The following is a 17,244-nucleotide window of genomic DNA, read 5'->3' on the forward strand; positions in this document are numbered from 1 at the left end:
AGTTAACAATACATTTAGTTATGTAACTACCCTCACAATCAAGATATAAAACATTTCTATCACCCAAACTTCTCTGGTGTCCCTTGGTAATCTACCCATCACCCCCAGCTTCTGGCAACCATGATATATTTTCTGCTTCAGTTTTGTCTATCCTAAAACATCATATAAATGAAATCCTCAAGTATGCTGCTTCTTGAGTCTAGCTACTTTCACTTAGCATAATGCATCTGAGATACATCCATAGTGTTATGAGTATCCGTAGTTCATTCCTTTTTATTACTGAGTACTATTCCGTTGAATAGATATACCACAGTTTATTTACCCCTTCAACTGAAGGGGTTTGTCATGTTTCCAGTTTGGATCTATTATACCTAAAACTGCAATAAACATTTGCATAGATGTTTTTCAAACATAAGTTTTCAATTCTCCTTAGTAGACACTTCAGAGTGGGACTGTGGGATCACATGGTAAGTGTACGTTAAACTTTATAAGAAACTGTCACTGGTTTCCAAAGTGGCTCTACCATTTGCATTCCCATCAGCAGTGTATCAGAGTGCCAGTTCCACCCTATCCTCACAGCACTTAGTATTGTCAAGGTTTCTTCTTTTTGGATTTTAATATCACACTGGGGCATAATTTGCATTTCCCTGATGACTAAGGTTTATCCCCTTGAGAAGCTCATAATCTTGTAGTATAAAGAATTAAATAAGCCGAACACATACACAGGGTATTAAAAAATTCAGAGAAGTGCTATTTAGCCCACATGACATAACTCAAGAAAAATCTTAATAGAAGTGCTAAGGAACTGAGAGAACTTTACAACCAAAGAAGCCAGTCTGTTTTCTGAAGTATGGAGCAGAAATCCATAGTAAGTGCTAATGACTAAACATCCCATTATATTCCTTTCACAATATTTGAAAAATAAGCAACAACAAAAAAGGAAACCAGAGGCCCAATCTCACTTACTAACATTCTGGAAAACATGAGTACTCACAAATAAAATCCAGACACTTCAGAAAAATAATTCAAAACAACAGCCTGGCAGGCAAATTTGTGTTTATAACATAGCACAGGCACTTGCTAGCTGTGTGACATTAAATAAATTACTTTTTTCACTGTAAAACTCCAGGGTTGAATGAACTGACCCCTTAGATCCCTTCCCACTATAGCATCCTATGATTCACCAGAAGAAAGAAATCAGGCTAAGAATTACTTAGTCCCTGTCTTATCTACAGCCACTTCCCTCCTCTCCTCCATCTCTTCAACTCTGCTACAATTACAACAAATTCCTTTTAATCCCTTGAATACGGCACACTCATTCTTACCCCCGGATCCTTAGCCATTATCCCTTCGGTGCCACTCCTTCCTGAGAAAATGCCTCACTAATTCCTGCTCACCCTCTAAGTGTCCGCTACATTCCTTCTTTCTTCCCTACCTGCCCACCTTGCCTTGACAATTCAGGTTAGATACTCTCTGCAATCCCGGGGCACCCTGTCCTTTCCTCGCCATCCCGTGTAACAGTCTCCTCCATCCTGGCAGAGTTGTGCGATCAAAATGCAGACAATGCTGCCTGTATACTCCTGTGTCACCAAAACCAGCACAACACCTGGCTTAAAATAAATAAATAGCCCTGGCTGGTGTAGCTCAGTGGATTGAGCGCGGGCCTGCGAACCACACGATCGCGGTTCGATTCCCAGTCAGGGCACATGCCTGGGTTGCAGGCCGGTTCCCTGCAGGCCAGTTCCCAGCAGGGGACGCACAAAAGGCAACCATACATTGATGTTTCTCTCCCTCTCTCCTTCCCCCACTTCCCCTCTAAAGATAAATAAATAATAAAATATTTTAAAAAATAAAATTTTTTTAAAAAAAAAAATAAATAAATAAGCAAACAAGTAAGTGGTGTCCAGTAGGTATTGATGAGGAAATGAGTAACAAACTGTCAACACGCACCTCCAACACGGCCAGGACAGTGTCCAGCTGATCCTCGCGGAGCGTGATGTTGTTAGAGATTTTTCTCATGGTGTGTATGGACTGCAGGCGTACTTCCTCAATTTCATCATTAAACATGTCCACCAGAAAGTCAAGGCACTTCTCGGCAAAAGAGGGTGAGGACTGGGCCAGCATGCAGAGCGCCTCCACAGCAGCGATGCGGACCTCTGCCCAAAAGGAGACAAATAAAACTGTGCATCAAGTCAAGAGCCATGGAAAAAATCCAAGAAGAATTCCTTCATATTCGGGTTTGTCTTTTGCTCTTTACTCCTCTCACTGTATAAACTCTGTCTGAAAGGTTCCCCTCCATGCCCACAGGTTCAGCTTCCACCTTCACTTTAACCCACGAACAAGAATGTTAATATCACAGAGGTTAAGGTTTAGATCCTGACTCTGAAGACATGTGATCGAGTCACACTTTTGTCTTCATTAACTGAACTTCTTGAAAATTAGTTCTTATTTATCTCAGCATTACAATCACAGAAAAGTACTCTTTTTTAAAAGAGGCAGTTTTTAAATATTATTATTAAGAGTAGAGATAGAGTGCTTTAAAACCGGGTGGGGAGGAGCCGGGCAGAATCGTGGGGGGTTCTTCGCAGCGGAAGGGCAAGCAGGAGTCGGGCCGCAGGTTTACCTGGGCCCCGGGAGGGGTCGGGCTTCCAGGAAGAGCACCGGCGCTAGAGAGGATTGGCTGTACTCTGGCCCTCACCCTGTATATAGTCTGATCCGTAGCTTTCTAGGAAAAGCGCGGGCAACTCCGGAGACTCCAGGGACTGGAGCCTAACACCCGGGAATTCACACGTGAGATTGAGGCGCGGCTGACGCGTGTCAACAACTGAGAGAGCTGTACACTCTAAAACTCTTCTGGACTTCCGCCAAGATGGAGGTATAGGTGGATGTGCCGTGCCTTCTCACACAACCAAGTTTAGGGACAACTAAATATTAGCAACAGAAATCACAGCCAGAACACGGAAAATTGAACTTTTCGGAAGTCCGTTAACAACAAATTCTTCAGCCTGACCGGTAAGGGGGCGAAACCAGTGGCTGGTGGAGCGGGGTTGCACAGGAGGACTCGGTCAGACTGGCTCAGGTGCGGAATCCAGACTCGCGGAATCCAGGCGCAGGGTTGGACCTAGTGAGCGACCGAGCGAGTGACCAGGCGAGCGACCGGGAGGAGACAGCGGGGAAGCGGTGCTGTGTGTTGACTGTGGTCGTGCATTTGTGCACGGGCAGTCAGGCGAGGGAGTGGGCGGTTGGACTGGGCCCGGTGGGTCCCCGCGGCAAGTGGCAGTGAAGGGCGCCGCCATTTCCCCGCTCTGACCACGCCCCCACATACAGCGTCACAACCCAGCGACCTGGGAGTCCAAGGCACCGCTTCTCACACTTAAAGGGCCAGAACAGACCAAAAATGTCGCAAGATCTCAAAGCCCCGGAGCCCATAGACCTAAGCGATGAAGAAATAGCAAAACTCTCAGACGCACAGTTTAAAACACTGGTCATCAGGATCCTCACAGAACTGGTTGATTATAGCCACAAATTAGAGAAACATATGAAGGCGAAACTAATTGAAATGAACGGAATTGCACAGGAAACCAATAGCGATGAAAATGAAACTGGGACTCAAATCAATGGAGTGGACCAGAAGAAAGCAAATAATGGCCAAACAGAAAAGAGTCAGGAAGCAAGAATTCAAAGAAATGAGGAGAGTCTTAGGAACCTCCAGGACATCTTTAAACGCTCCAACATCCGGATTATAGGGGTACCAGAAGGGGGAAAGGCACAACCACCAGTGGAAAACGTATTTGCACAAATAATAAAGGAAAATTTCCCCAATCTGGCAAAGGCAATAGACATCCAGGAAATCCAGGAAGCTCAGAGAGTCCCAAAGAAGGTGGACCCAAGAAGGAACACACCAAGGCACATCATAATTACATTAGCCAAAATTAAAATGAAGGAGAGAATCCTAGAAGCAGCAAGAGCTAAGGGGACAGTCACCTACAAAGGAGTCCCCATCAGACTGTCAGCAGATTTCTCAAAAGAGACTTTACAGGCAAGAAGGGGCTGGAAAGAGGTATTCCAAGTCATGAAATCCAAAGACCTACAACCAAGATTGCTCTATCCAGCAAAACTTTCATTTAGAATGGAAGGACAGATAAGGTGCTTCTCAGATAAGATCAAATTCAAGGAGTTCATCATCACCAAGCCCTTATTATATGAAATGTTAAAGGGACTTATCTAAGAAAAAGAAGTTAAAGAAACATGAACAGTGAAAGGACAACAAACTCACAGTTATTAACAACCACACCTAAAATGAAAGCAAACTAAAAGGACAGGTAGATCAGGAGTAGAAACATAGAAATGAAGATCTCAAGGAGGGTTAGCAACAGGGGAGTGGGAGGAGGAGATGGGGGGAGAAGGTACAGAAAATAAGTAGCATAGACAGTAGATAGAAAATAGATGGGGGGGGCAAGAATAGCATGGGAAATATAGAATCTAAAGGACTTGAGACACATGGTCATAAACTAAAGGGGGGTAATGGTGGGGATGGGGGGGTATGGTGGAGGGGAATGAAGGGGGGGAATAGAACAACTGTAACAGCATAATCAATTAAAAAAAACTCTTCTTTGATTTTAAAAAAAAAGAGTAAAAACAGGCTAGATACCATGATTTTCATTTTAGATATAAGCTTCAGCAAAGTGCATTAACTTGCCTCAAAGTGAGGAAGAGCAGAGATAAGAATAGAACCCAGGTCTGATTATGCGGACCAGCATCATATGGCAGTTAAGGGTATATGCCCTGGAATGATAGAGGTTCCACAGTGAATTGTGAAGAGTAACCCCTCCACAAACTTGCACCTTAAGTAACTTAACTTCCTAGTGCCTCGATTTTCTTACCCATTCAAGGGAGATAATATTCATTTCCTTACAGAGCAGTTAGGATGACTAAATGACATTGTAAGTAAAGCATCTAGCACACTGCCTGCCATATGCTAAAAGCTCAATAAATATGAGCTACAGCAAGGTCTTAAAAACACCTTGAGAACAGAGGCATGTCTTCTACCTCTCTGCATGCTTAGCAGTGAAGTTACTGAATCTAGGAAGCCCTTGGTTCCTTCACCAACCATGTTTCCCGAGCGTGTACCACACAACAGGGAGGCCCTGTGCTAAACGCTGGGACACAGGGGAGAGATGAGGACACTACGAACAGTGCTCACAAGACTTTTATAAATGCTCATTTTGTTCCAGTGGTTCCTCCACGGTTCTGCAACACAATGTACAATTTCAAAAGAGAAGAGAAAAACAATGAAATTGTGGTTAAAACTCACTACTATAATTTGTTTGTGTAAAACATGTTTATAAACATTTTAAATGTGTTAACTGCTGGCTTTTCTTCTAGGGCTTTATCTATTATCCACACTGATTCATGTGTAACTCCTGTAACTCCATCAAAAGACTCACAGAGAAACTCCAGTCAGCATGAGATAATCCTTAGGACCTGAGATGGTAACATTCCAAACAGAAACAAAGAAACTTGCTGTTTCTCTTTGCATGTACTGCCTGCCCACAAGCAGGTAAATTAACAATTTCTACTAGACTTTTGGGGATGGTGAAGTATATTACAGACTTCTTAAGGGTCCACGGCAGAGAAAAGGAATTTGCTATGTTAGGAGGGGGAAGAACACAGTGCCTCTGGTGTCTTAACATGTGTAATTAGATCCTGGCTTTGCTACTCACTAGCTTTGTGCTCAATACTTAAGTTACAAAGACCAACAAGAACAAGACTTCTCTCAGAGCCTCCCTGCAGGAATAATTAATTGCACTACAGCATGACAAATGGTATGATGGAAAAGCACAGGGATGTAAGAAAATGCGGAAGAGGCACAAAAACCCACTCAACAGGATCAGAAGTAGTTTTCTGGAACAAGTGATACCTAAAACAAAGCCTGAAGGGGCTGCTGGGCCAGACGAGAGAAAAGACCTTCCTAGGCAGAGGAACAACATGTACAAAGGCCCAGAAGTGAGGGAGGAAATGTAACAACTAGAGGATTAAAAGTATAGGTGATACTCCAGACTACAGCCAATAAAATAATCTACTTACTTTCCACAGTTCCTTTAATTACACATTAGTGACAAACTGAAAACTGTTGAACTAAACCACATAAACATTAATAGTGATGAAATTCAACTGTAGAAACTAAAGAAAGTTGGGAGAGGGGTATAAAAGGACTAAATGTTAATGGAAAAATATATAATAGAGATTATATACTTAAAAAGAAACTAAACAAAGCAAAAATGCTAGTGGAAACAAAAATACATTCCAGTCACTTAAGATAAAACAGGCTTTAATAACTGAACTTATCTAATGCTTTTTCATAGGGAACAAAAGGAGAAGTATTAATAACTTTAACTAATTTTTACATATACAAAAAAACCTTACAGCAAATTGTATAGAATAACCCAATCCTTATACCTACTAATAGAGTACAGTGATCCCTCACCTATCGTGGGAGTTATGTTCCAGGGACCCCAGCGATAGGTGAAAATCTGCAAAGTAGAGGGGCTATATTTATTTTATTATTTATATATATTTCAAGGCTTTATAAACCCTTCCCGCATTCCTATAAACCTTTCCCACTCTCTTATTAACCTTTCCCACACTCTTATAAACACTTCATAGGCTCTTAAACACTTTCTACACTCTTAAACCTACATAACTTTAACAACATATAAAACTCTATGTGGGTACTCACCAGTGAAGTATACAGTCGTCCCTCGCTATACTGCAGATCACTTATTGTGGCTTCTCTGGTTTAAACCCACGATACAGTGAAGCCGCAGTAAGTGAACCACAACATAGCGAGGAACAATTGTACTGTCTTTCAAAATAATTTTCCTGCCCTTGTAAGAAGCAGTCCTACTGTGGGATAATATTTATAGACATTTTAAAGGCCTAGGTTCTAATTCCCTGACACAAATTTACTATAAAATGTGGGCAATCAACAGTGTCTCCCCAGGTTACTGAAAATGAGGAGACTGGAGTCAGTCATCTCAAAGCGCCGACATTCTGTTGATCTACGTGAGATGGACACCATCATATCGACAGGGCTTTGCAGGACTTCTATTACTGGCTAAGGTGTTGTAGCAAGGGCCAGATTTATCTTTCTGCGTGAAACAACTAAAAACAGAGTTAAAATATATAAAACAACAGTATTCAACCCATTAGGCACCAGGCAATAAAGGGTAGTGATCACCGAGAGGTGGGAAATAAAGGAGGCGAGTGCTACAATTATGCCGGTTTATTGTCTGGAGAGAGTTTCCAGGTTGCGGGTCTCCTGAGTTGAGAAGATAGAGCTGAGGGTCTGCAAAGGCCAATGCAGCTAGAATTCCTAGGGCAGAACACCAGAAAGAACTGCACAGAGACAGTGAGCTTGAGAAATCTATAGAGGTCTCCTCGAGTTGAAGGCTGAGTTCTGGTCTGTGAAGAAACAATCCATGGTCTGAGAAAGAACCACTCAACCAGATCAGAGGGAAAAACCTCCAAAGCACACACTCGGTCTACAACTGTTTTTCAGAGGAGTCCGTTTCAGCAGAGGACAAAAAGAAGCCCTAGCTGCTCGTGTCTGAACCTGAAATTACTGCATCCCAGAACAAAGCCCAAGAATATGTATAGTAATATGACTATGCTGTGCCTCCAATAAAGTAATATTCACAATGGCTGGCATCCAACTGAAAATTAACAGGCATGCATGGAAGCAGGAAAATATGATCCATAATAAAGAAAAAAATCAACCAACCAAAACCAACCCTGAAATCACACAGACAAGAACATTAGGACAGTTATTGTAAAAAGCACTCTCTGTTGACAAACCTACAGAATGCAGATATTATGTATAAAACCATATTATGTAGATATGGGGACAATACTAAACAAACCCACATTCTCACAGAATTTCCAGGGATGAGAAACTACAATGTCTGAGATGAAAATACACTGAATGGGATTAACAGCACCTTAGACACCGCAGAAAAAAAGATTAGTAAACTCCAAGACAAAGCATACATATCCAAAATGAAACAAAGAGAAAAAAGACTAGGAGAAAAAAAGAAAACAGAGCACCAGTCAACTGCAGGACAATTTCAGTAACCTAATTGGAGCATTGGGCCAGAAAGCGATTTAAAGAAATAATGACCAAGGACTTTCCATAGTTTCAAAAAGCTCAACAAATTTCAAGCATAAGAAACATAAAGAAAATTAAATTTCCACCCCCCTTAGTTCTCATCCCTGTGTCCTTCCTATGGGAGGGAGGTGGGGAGCAAGAGGCGGGGGAGGCTGGGATGGGAAAAATAGACAAAAAACTGTACTTGAAAAATAACTAAATAAAATTTAAAAAAAAAAAAAAAAGAAAATTAAACTAAGACACAATGAAATTAAATCATTTAAAACCATTGATAATAAGAAAACCTTAAAAGCATCTAGAAAAAACATATCATGTACACAAGAACAAAAATGTTTTTTAAATGACAGCAGACTTCTCAACAGAAACAATACAAATGAAAAACTATGGGATACCTTTAAAAGACTAAAAAACAAAACAAACAAACAAAAAAACCCCCCAAACCCGCCAACCCTATTAATCTAGAATTCAATTGCCAGTGAAAATATCTTTCAAAAATGAAGTTGTAGGGATGGGAAAAACAGACAAAAAACTGTACTTGAAAAATAACTAAATAAAATTAATTATTAAAAAAAATGAAGTTGTAATGGTCTTTGTTAGTCATACAAAAGCTTTGAGGACAGATATACCTGGGTTTAAATCTTGCTTCTATTTCATACTAGTAAGTGACTAATAACAAGTTATTATTGTTGTCAGTATCAATAATATCCATTTTTACTATCAATATATTAAGTGCTTACCATAATGGGTCATGTACTATACCAAGTGTTTTATGTATATATAATCTCATTTAATTCTCGCTATTCAGAAATGATCACTATTAGGCTTGTTTTATTAAAATGTTGCAATTTGAACCCAGATCGACTGAACTCAAAGTCCATGCTTTTAACCATTCTATGATATATCACCTGGACCTCAACCTCATCTGTTTGTAAAATTAAAATAATGATAAGTACATTTGTGACTCTGAAGACTAAATGAGACAATGTGTATGTATCAATCAGCACAATCCCTTACATGTAGCGGTCACTCAGTAAAGGACACTGTTATTATGCAGTCATACTCACCATACATTTCATCTTCCAATCCATGAACGAAGGCTCCACAAGCTCCCGACTCGATCAAGTTCACAGCCCCTGTGTCTATTTCTTCCTTGGGAGCATCATCTCCCCACTTCCTGCCGCTGGAAAACTCCCCTGAACTGTAAAGTTCCTTGGCACGCTCATGTGCAGTACGTTTCCTCTGCAGAGGACAATTACAATTACCACTTGCAGGAGGTTCAGAAGGAACAACAAGATTCACCCGAGGACAGGGGTGGCAGGACACAAGACTGCTCTCCCAGAGTTAAACTTCCAAAAAAATAATAAACTCAGTAGATCAGAGCAGAGAAATGCAAATCCAACTTAAAAACCAAAGACTGCTGATAGTAACCTTATTTGGGGTCATAACCTTATTAAAGACAGTGAAAGAATGTGTTGATCAGACAGGTGCTCATGTTTGCAATGAGAACACATGAAAGGAAGAACCAGAGAGGTAAATGACTGCAGTGGCCCTCCAAGCACCATCCTGGGCAGATAATACACTGGTCCTACAGAAGAACTATTTTCAGTCCCATTAAAACTAAATTTCTATTTGACAACTCTGTGCTCTATCTGAGCAACACTGTGCTCCCAAGTACCCTTCTAGTAAATTCATTTTCGGCACAGACTGCCTAATGGGAAATATACGGTTAGCTAAAGTAAACATCCAATCCACTTGAGAGTTATGACTCATCATAAATGAACACTTTATACATCTACTTCTTATGAGCATTCTTTTTGGTGAGAATCCACATCCTTGTGGCTGATCATCTGGAAGGCACTGATGAATTACAGCACCTGAGCCTCCAGGATGTGGGTCAGACCCAGCAGTACAGTTTGTACCTGGTGACGTGTCTGAGGACCACCAGTCCCTTACCATTCACCATGAGAATATCCTTTTTTAAAAAATTTTATTGATTATGCCATTACAGTTGTTCTATTCCCCCCTTCATTCCCCTCCACCCTGAACACCCCCTCCCCCACCATTCCCCCGTTTAGTTTATGACCACGTGTCTCAAGTTCTTTAGATTCTATATTTACCCTACTATTCTTGCCCCCCCCATCTATTTTCTATCTACCGTCTATGCTACTTATTTTCTGTACCTTCTCCCCCCTTCCCCTCCTCCCACTCCCCTGTTGCTAACTCTCCATGAGATCTTCATTTCTATGGTTCCGCTCCTGATCTAGCTGTCCGAGAATAACCTTCTTTACACTTCAATCCAGGTATACACAAAGAACACTTCATCAATCACCTACCTCAAATGAAGGCATACTCTTCAGGACTATCATATGGCAGTATTTCATATCAACTTAACCATTCCTTAGAATTTATCTTATTCTACCAAGTAATTCAAAAGAAGATCTAATATGCACAAAGACCATATTCTTTACATAATTTATTCAGATGGAAAAATTAGGAGAATCTAAATGTATAATAAATAGCTAAAAAGTGATGGCAAACCTACTTAACAGAATATTATGAAATCAGTAAATATGCTAAGTATAAAGTTGGCAATGTGGGAAAAAGCATATGATATAGGGGCAAATGTAAAAAGCAGACTACAAAACTAAAACATAGACCATAAAACTATCTGCATACAATATTTAACACATACAAAAAAGAAAAAAAAAGAGCTGGCGTGAAATACACCACCAGAATGGCAAAGTGGATACGTTTTCTCCCTTTTCTTTCTACTTATCAGAGTTCTGTATGTTTTTATTATTGGTTTTATAATTTAAAAATTAAGATATTAATGGTGAATGTACATACCACATTCTCAGACTCATATTTGATCCTGGCAACTATATCAGAGAACTATTACAGTAAAAGGTTAAAGGCATTCCATAAGAGGCATTTTCTTACAGTGCAAGGAAAAATTTACTCACTCTTCTATGGGAACTGCTATTGGAAAGAAGTCCTAAGATGTAACAATCCAAAAAATAAAACCAGACCTTTGTAATTTCTAACAAACAAAAAATACTGGCACTTCTTTGTAAAACACAACTTGTGCAAAGTATTTCATTATAATAATTTTAAATTTAATGAAGTAACTTGTAATCTGGTTCAAGTTACTAAGATTTTAAATTAAAATGTAATCTAATCACCTCATACTAGTTTAACAAACACATGGGCTGCAAAGTTAAATCAACATCAACTTGGCATATGTTGTTACATTGATGTTAGTTACAGAAACCCAATTTAAACAAGGAATTCAAGTTACCCTCAGATCTGACATCAGCTTCTTGTCAAGTGTCTGCTCCAAGAAATGAGAACTGACTTGCTCCATAGAGCCCTGTAAAAACAAAGAATCCAGAACAAACTGAACATCTTTTAAGACCTGAACATTATCTTAATAGTCAAAGTTTGCAACCAACTTAAATGTGTGAAGGTAACATTATTCTCAATACTAAAGGTGCCTATGGGTTCTGAATCATCAGGAAAATAATAAAAACATTAGCAGCAGCAGCACCTAGCACCTAAATAGAGCTTATTGTGTCATGTATTTTTCTAAGTGCTTTATACATACATTACTCATTTAGTCCCCTTCCAAAGTAAATAGTATTATTAGTTCCACTTTAAATATGGGGGTAAAGAAGGTACACAAACATTAAGTAACTCATTCAAGGTCACAAGGAGTGTAAATTATAGAGCTGGGCTATAAACCCAGGTCCAGAATCTTTTGCCTTAACTCTTCACTGTCTCTCCACTTCACTCTTTCCATTCATTTGTTCATTTATTTGTTCTCTCTAGAAAACTAATATTTATTTAGCAACCATTCAATTATATGCTTACAGATACCAGGAGTGGGAATACAAAAACTAAGACATCAATTTTACACTCAATGGCCTCAGACTAGTGACGGAAACTGACAAGAGGTAATTCCATTATGGTATGAATTGCAATACACATTTATGAAGGGCACTATGGGAACTCAGAAAACAAGCAGTAAGGGGTGATGGCAGGGAGAACTGGAAATCAAAAGTGCAAATCATGAAGTGAGACTGCCATGCAGGAATCATCAAATGGTTCTATGAAGAGAGCACAAGATGGGGGTCCTGAAAATGAGGCAGTGAGTACAGACAGGTGGGGATAGGATTATAAAGGGCCTGTTTGCCAAAGTAAGGCATTTACCTTGTGAATAACAACTACATAATCTCTGTTGAATGGTTAATGAGCTCAATGACGTACTAAATATTCCACTTATATTTTAAACTGTACTCCCCCCATCCATCCCATGAAGAACATGCATGGTCCTCATTTTTTAGATGAGAAATTGAGGCTGAGAGATTTGGTAACTTGCTCTTTTCAAATAAGGGAGAAATAAAGATTTACACCTCATAAACATCATCTTGGCAGCAATGTGGCTAATGGACCAAAAGGAATCAAAAAGAAGCAGAGACCAGTTAAGAGGCTATTAAAGTAAGACCTAGACATCTTAAGGAATATATTGGACACCTTCTCTCATTCCCAAGTTAGAAATGTTTAAACAGGCTCAGACTTTTTCTCCAAGCACATTTTCCATGGAAAGTTCCATGTTCTTTGGGAATAGCCTCACCCATGTTAACACCTTTCCTGAAACTCTAGGAGAGCAGCAGTTGTACTGTTTTGACTTAAGGAGATTTGAAACTGCTTTTTCTTATCTCTACGCAGTACAGTTGGTGGCCTTGTATGTTATATAGATCTGAGTCAATATGAGATCTAACATTAATTTTTTTAAATCCAAAACATCAATTTTATGAATAAAAAGTATAAATTTTAAAATATATTTTATTAATTATGGCATTACATTTGTTCTATTTCCCCCCTTCATTCCCCTCCACCCTGCATACCCCCTCTCTCACCATTCCCCCCCCCCTTAGTTCATGGCCATGTGTCTCAAGTTCTTTAGATTCTATATTTCCCGTACTATTCTTGCCTTCCCCCCTATCTATTTCCTACCTACCATCTATGCTACTTATTCTCTGTACCTTCTCCCCCCTTCTCCTTCTCCCACTCCCCTGTTGCTAACCCTCCATGTGATTTTCATTTCTATGGTTCTGCTCCTGATCTAGCTGTCCTCTTAGTTTGCTTTTGTTTTAGGTGTGGTTGTTAATAACTGTGAATTTGCTGTCCTTTCACTGTTCATCTTTTTTATCTTCTTTTTCTTAGGTAAGTCCCTTTAACATTTCATATAATAAGGGCTTGGTGATGATGAACTCCTTGAATTTGATCTTATCTGAGAAGCACTTTATCTGCCCTTCCATTCTAAATGAAAGCTTTGCTGGATAGAGCAATCTTGGATGTAGGTCTTTGGATTTCATGACTTGGAATACTTCTTTCCAGCCTCTTATTGCCTGTAAGGTCTCTTTTGAGAAATCAGCTGACAGTCTGATGGGAACTCCTTTGTAGGTGACTGTCCCCTTAACTCTTGCTGCTTCTAGAATTCTCTCCTTCATTTTAATCTTGGGTAATGTAATGATGATGTGCCTTGGTGTGTTCCTTCTTGGGTCCAACTTCTTTGGGACTCTCTGAGCTAATTTTTAAAGAGCTCCTCACTTTCTCTCTAGTTTTAGCACCAGTGTTAACAGTTGGCTTTTTAAGGGGCATTTTTTTTTCTGACAAAGAAAGTTTTAATGACTCCATACTATATTACTCAATCCACAGTTTCAATCAATGCCCTTCAATGCCTTCAACTAAACTCCCTCCCAACACAGTTGGCGAAGAGGGGGTACTATTAAATTCCAGCCTTACAAATTTAGATATCATTATTTGTAACAAATTTCCAGTGTTACCTAAGAATAGCCAAAGCTTTCCATTTCAAATCCACAAATACCAAGAGCCCTATACAACAGTAATCTACTTGAAAAATGGTCAGACCTGAACTGGTACAGGCCTTGCAAAAATAGAGAAAGGGGTAGAGCTGAGTAGATTCACAGTATGTCAAGAAGGCAGAACTGGTAACAGCTGATGACTCAGTGGATATGGGACACAGAAAAGATAATTCCAAATACCTCTAGGTTCATGACTGCATAGACCCTTAATCACTCATGAAAGCATGGGAAAAGCAGATCTGGACCAAAAAGATAAAAGTATATCTCAGCAATCATAAAAACACCTATAGTTTTGGCTGCCGCCTCCACAGCCATGCTGCACCCAGGTTCCCAGCACCACCTCCGCAGCCTGCACTGCAATGATGGTGGAAGACAGCAAGTCTGTGGATGACCAGGACACATGTGGGATGGACAGGGACAATGAAGAGGAGATGGAACACGCCAAAGGAAATCTCAGAAGTAATATGGGTCCAAAAAAAAAAAAAAAACAGAAAAGAAAAAAAATGAAGAAACTGAATTCCAGAGGCACCATGTCAGACAATGCATCTGACTGCCAGGACATTAAGAAAGCAACGGGGCTGTTAATGACCTTAGAGGGCCCCACCAGAACACCGATGAGGCTGCCAAACACTGTTACCAGGTTGGGGACACACAGCCAGTACCCAAATTGAATCAAGTAGTAATACCTCACAGTGCAATTGAAACTGATAAAGACAAGGTACATCAAGAACCTCACTCCTTTCCACAGGGTTTTATGTGGGCCACTCTAGATTTGGGTAATGCTGAAGTGCTCAAGAGGTTGCACACCTTGTTCAACGACAATTATGTAGAGGATGACATGTTCTGGTTGACTATTTGTCCAAGTGCCTGCTTTGGGTTCTGTATCCCCCGGGCTGGTTTCTTCAGTGGCACTGTGGGATCACAGTGTCTTCAAATAAGAGACTTATAGGGTTCATAAAGGCCATCCCAGAAACCATTGGGATTTATGACAGGATAAATGTGCTGCATTTTCGCTCTGGGTCTCCAGTCTAGAAAATCAAAGATCCCATAGTGAAAGTCAAAGATCTAATGAATAATAGTGTGAAGATAGTCAAAATCAACTTTCTTGACTTCCAGCCAAGAGGAAGGTATGGGTAGGCACACTGTGCCTCCTTGCACAACCAAAATAAGGGCAACAACAATTTAGAAACAAAAAAACAACCAGACTGACAGAAAATCAACTGTATGGAAGTCCAATGACCAAAGAGTTAAAGAAGAAACATTCATCCAGACCAGCAGGAGGGGTGAAGTCAGGGGAGCAGAGTCAGACAGCTGGGTGAAGAGTGCTAGGGCAAAGCAGTAGTTCACAGACACCAGGTGCACAAGGCATCAGCTGGTAGACCCAGCGAGGTGGCAGACTGTGGAGGGGCCCAGCACACAAGGTGGCTGGTGGGATAAACCAGTGAAACTGGGGAGCAAGACAGACCTCAAAACCCAGGGTCCCAGTGCAAGGAAATAAAGCCTAAAAACACCAATTGAAACCACCTATGGGGGTCGAGGTGCCGGGAGGAACTCCCAGCCTCACTGGAGAGACCCACAGGGTCCTAGAATGTACACAAGCCCACCCACGGGAATCAGCACCAGAAGGGCCCAGTTTGCTTCTGGGTAGTGGGGGAAGTGACTGATATCCAGCAGAGAGTGGAGCAAGAGCCATTGTTCCCTCTTGGACCCCTGTCCCACATACAGCGTCACGACCCAGCAACTGAATTGACCTGTACAGGCGAACACCTAAGGATCCACTCCTCACTAAGTAACAGGTGTATCAAGACAAAAACAAACAAACAAAAAAAATGGCCCAAAGGAAAGAACAGATCAAAGCTCCAGAACAAATACAACTAAGCAACCAAGAGATAGCCAACCTATCAGATACATAGTTCAAAATATGGTGATCAGGATGCTCACAGAACTGGTTGAATTTGGTCACAAATTAGATGAAAAAAATGAAGGCTATGCTAAGTGAAATAAAGGAAAATGTACAAGGAACCAATAGTGATAGAAAAAAACTGAGACTCGAATAAATGGAGTGGACCAGAAGGAAGAAAGAAACAACCAAACAGAAAAGAATGAAGAAACAAGAATGCAAAAACATGAGGAGAGGCTTAGGAACCTCCAGGACATCTTTAAACATTCCAACATTTGAATTATAGGGGTGCCAGAAGGAGAAGAGGAACAGCCATGAGTGGAAAGCTTATTTGAACAAATAATAAAGGAGAACTTCCCCATCTGGCAAAGGAAATAGACTTCTAGGAAGTCCAGGAAGCTCAGAGAGTCCCAAAGAAGTTGGACCCAAGGAAGAACACACCAAGGCACATCATCATTACATTAGCCAAGATTAAAATGAAGGAGAGCATTCTAGAAGCAGCAAGAGATAAGGGGACAGTCACCTACAAAGGACTTCCCATCAGACTGTCAGCAGATTTCTCAAAAGAGACCTTACAGGCAATAAGGGGCTGGAAAGAAGTATTCCAAGTCATGAAATCCAAAGACCTACAACCAAGATTGCTCTATCCAGCAAAGCTTTCATTTAGAATGGAAGGGCAGATCAAACACTTCTCAGATAAGATCAAGTTCAAGGAGTTCATCATCACCAAGCCCTTATTATATGAAATGTTAAAGGGACTTGTCTAAGAAAAAGATAAAAAAACGATATAGTAAAATTACAGCAAACTCACAATTATTAACAACCTCATTTAAAACAAAAACAAAAACAAACTAAGCAAACAATAGAACAGGAGCAGAACCACAGAAATGGCGATCACATGGAGGGTTAGCAACAGGGGAGTGGGAGGAGGAGAGGGGGAAAAAGGTACAGAGAATAAGTAGCATAGATGGTAGGTAGAAAATAGACAGGGGGAGGGTTTGAATAGTATGGGAAATGTAGAAGCTAAAAAACTTGTAAGTATGACACATGGACATGAACTAAAGGTGGAAAATGTGGGTGAGAGAGTGTGTGCAGGGTGAAAGGGAGTAAAGAGGGGAAAATGGGACAACTGTAATGGCATAATCAATAAACTATATTTTTAAAAAAACAAAAAAAATCAACTTTTATTGTGTTCACAAAAAATTAAGATCAAAACAAGTAGCCCAGTGTTAATTTGAGAAATAACTAGAAGAGAGGAACTGGAAGGGTTGTTCCAGGCCATTTATACC

At 40.4% G+C, this 17,244-nt stretch overlaps 1 protein-coding gene across 2 annotated transcripts in view; it reads right to left on the reverse strand.

The window, feature by feature from the left end:
* INTS4 (integrator complex subunit 4) overlaps positions 1-17,244 on the reverse strand; it is a 105,317-nt gene that overhangs the window by 46,201 nt on the left and 41,872 nt on the right. For both annotated transcript variants that reach the window (XM_053670814.1, XM_037138560.2), the window contains exons 9-11: positions 11,466-11,537; positions 9,232-9,406; positions 1,951-2,156 (exon numbers count right to left, since the gene is read on the reverse strand). In XM_053670814.1, the coding sequence (XP_053526789.1) occupies positions 1,951-2,156; positions 9,232-9,406; positions 11,466-11,537 (453 nt within the window). The remainder of the gene's footprint in view (positions 1-1,950; positions 2,157-9,231; positions 9,407-11,465; positions 11,538-17,244) is intronic.

This window comes from Artibeus jamaicensis, unplaced genomic scaffold (genome assembly GCF_021234435.1).
Source record: "Artibeus jamaicensis isolate MK-2021 breed Jamaican fruit bat unplaced genomic scaffold, CSHL_Jam_final contig_64, whole genome shotgun sequence".
Taxonomy (NCBI): Eukaryota; Metazoa; Chordata; class Mammalia; order Chiroptera; family Phyllostomidae; genus Artibeus; species Artibeus jamaicensis.